Source organism: Paroedura picta, chromosome 9, assembly GCF_049243985.1.
Source record: "Paroedura picta isolate Pp20150507F chromosome 9, Ppicta_v3.0, whole genome shotgun sequence".
NCBI lineage: Eukaryota > Metazoa > Chordata > Lepidosauria > Squamata > Gekkonidae > Paroedura > Paroedura picta.
Genome location: NC_135377.1, coordinates 6,070,606 through 6,073,386, shown reverse-complemented (window position 1 = coordinate 6,073,386; position 2,781 = coordinate 6,070,606). Strand labels below are relative to the sequence as shown.

General features: G+C 41.9%; 1 protein-coding gene across 1 annotated transcript; it reads right to left on the bottom strand.

Annotated features, from left to right (window-relative positions):
* Window positions 1–1,308: 1,308 nt before the first annotated feature.
* Window positions 1,309–2,262, bottom strand: LOC143844995 (mas-related G-protein coupled receptor member H-like). The gene has a single exon (XM_077352913.1). It carries the CDS (start codon window positions 2,260–2,262, stop codon window positions 1,309–1,311), a length of 954 nt encoding a protein of 317 aa, XP_077209028.1.
* Window positions 2,263–2,781: the final 519 nt, after the last annotated feature.

Sequence of the window (2,781 nt, the reverse complement as noted above, 5' to 3'; positions counted from 1 at the left end):
CCATGAGCCCCTGCTAGCATGGGTTCATGGGAATTGTAATCCATGGACATCTGGAGAGTCACAGTTCGGTCATCTCTGGTTCAAAGCATATCAGGCATTCAAAATCTAAATGCTGAACTATCATTCTCCACCCTAGCCCCCTCCAGCCCTTCTTCTTATAGTGTAGTTTCCAAGCAAGCAAACTGATGCGGTTTCATAGCTACTTATGCAAGGTAGCTTTTCTTCCTCGCATCTGGAGATTTTATTGGGGGAAAAGGTTCAGAACTGGTGCTATATGGGTTTTTGCCGCATTTCGCCGCATTACCTATTTCTATTTTATTGTATTTTTATGTCTGCGGTTTTAAGGGGAATTTTTGGGGGTTTTATACAGATTTCTTACCCGCCATGAGCCATTGAGCGTGGCAGGTAAGAAATCTAGTTAATAATAATAATAATAATAATAATAATAATAATAATAATAATAATAATAATAATAATAATAATAATAATAATAGTTGGTTCTTAGATGATGCTTTTCTCTACCCAAAGGAGTCTCAAAGGGGCTTACAGTCACCTTCCCTTTCCTCTCCCCACAACAGACACCCTGTGAGGGAGGTGAGGCTGAGAGAGCCCTGAGATTACTGAAGAAGAAGAGTTGGTTCTTATATGCCGCTTTTCTCTACCCGAAGGAGTCTCAAAGCAGCTTCCAATAATAATAATAATAATAATAATAATAATAATAATAATAATAATAATAATAATAATAATAATAATAGTTGGTTCTTATATGCCGCTTTTCTCTACCAGAAGGAGTCTCAAAGTGGCTTCCTATCGTCTTCCCTTTCCTCTCCCCACAACAGACCTCCTGTGAGAGAGGTGAGGCTGAGAGAGCCCTGATATTACTGCTCGGTAAGAACAGCTCTATCAGTGCTGTGGCGAGCCCAGGGTCTCTCAGCTGGCTGCCTGTGGGGGAGCGGGGAATCAAACCCGGCTTGCCAGATTAGAAGTCTTCACTCTTTACTACTACACCAAGCTGGGGTGGTGCCCTGGGTGGGCATGTACCCAGCTATACTTCCCAGCCATATTCTGTATGATTGTGTCACTTCTGGGTTTTCTTGAAGAGTGAGGAATGTTTCAGGGGGTTCTCAAATGGTAAAAAGGCATATAAGAACCAACTCCATTTCTTCTTCTTCTAAAAAAGTTGAGAAAGACGGCCTTAAAGCATCCCAAACTTATGTGATGAATATTTTTAAGCAAAATGTTATCTGGCAGTCTTCACATCTACAACAAGATTTACAAAGTGGGCCACGTTTGGTACTTGTGATGATCTCACAATGATGTCTGAGCGGCGGTGCCCCGTTCCTCTCTACGCTCTTCCTCCTCCTCGAACGCCCTTTGGAGAATGGTCTTCAGGCTCTGCCTTTCTTGACTCCTCTTCCTTTTCCCAACCATGTAATAGAGCAATGGGTTGACACTACTATTCATGTTGGCGCAGAAGATGCCATAAAACAACAGACTTTCTGTTTCCAAAGAAGTAAAAAAAACAAGTGTGAGAATAATGTTCAGAGGGGAAGCAAAGATGAGGAAGAACAGGAGAGTGAGGAAGACGATGGTGAAGAGCCTTCCTCTCTGAGGCTGCTGTGCTTTACAGAACCCTTTGAACAACAGAATCAGGGTGGAGATAGTGACAACAGGGAGGCAAAGAACGGGACCTGTAATTAATGGATACAAAACATAACTATCCCAAGGGTGTTCCACATATAACGTAGTAGTTGCACTTCCGGAGGTCAGGCAGGAGAGAAGCCATATTAGGGCGCAGACCATGGTGGACAGGTATGGTGGCCGGTGGCATCGATGCCAGATGGGGAAGAGGACGGACACACACCGGTCAATGCTGATGGCTGTCAGTAGAAGTTGACTGGCATTGTGCATGGTTGTACCTGCTAAAAAAGCTATTACATAAAGAATCTTTTTTGCGCCTCCTGCTGATACTATGAGAATCAGACCAAAAAACAGAAGGACGCCAAAGTCAGCGATAGCCAAGTTCAGAATGCATGTCATGAAAGGGCTCCTTTTAATGCGGAGACCAAGAAGGTAGATGACGGTTCCATTCCCCAGAAGTCCAAAAGTACAAAAAATTGGGTAAAAGAGCATGATAATGTTATTGAAATCCAGCACCGATACATCACTAGAGCTAGTTGATGGCCAAGTGTTATTGGATATATCACCATATTGGGTTCCATCTTTCACAGGAGACAGAGATGTCTTGCTGAAATTGGCCATGGTGTGCAAACTCTCCTTCTCGTTACATAGACAGTCCTGATAGGAGAAAAGAGACTGGTTGTCTTATTACAGGTAGATGATCAATTCACAATCTAATTAATGTTTTTGTCTTATTTTTCTTACATTGGGTCATTTCCAGAAGCCATGTCTTTAATTGAATTACAATGAAATGGCATGTTTAAGAAGAACATGGCAAGTGCAGAATTAGTCCGTGGCAGCTGGGTTTTTTTTTTTTTAATCATATACCCAAACCATCAAGCTACATCCAGAACAGAATGAGTTTATACACATATGTGTAGACATGAAATTCCACACAACATCTTTATTTACCAAAGGATAAGGACAAACGGAACCACAAAGCAAAATTCATGGTGAAGTTTCTCCTTTTCTTGATTTGTGAACCGTTTGTGAAGGCTCTACCTAAACCCTTTCCAATTGGGTCCAGTTTGGGATCCAATTCTGCACAGAACATTCACTTTCAGGTAAAGTGCTAGCAATCCTGTGATTGAAAACTAGAGG

What these genes read in the sequence shown, in the direction of transcription:
- LOC143844995 (XM_077352913.1), bottom strand. Translation starts at nt 2,262, where the DNA reads ATGGCCAATTTCAGCAAGACATCTCTGTCTCCTGTGAAAGATGGAACC.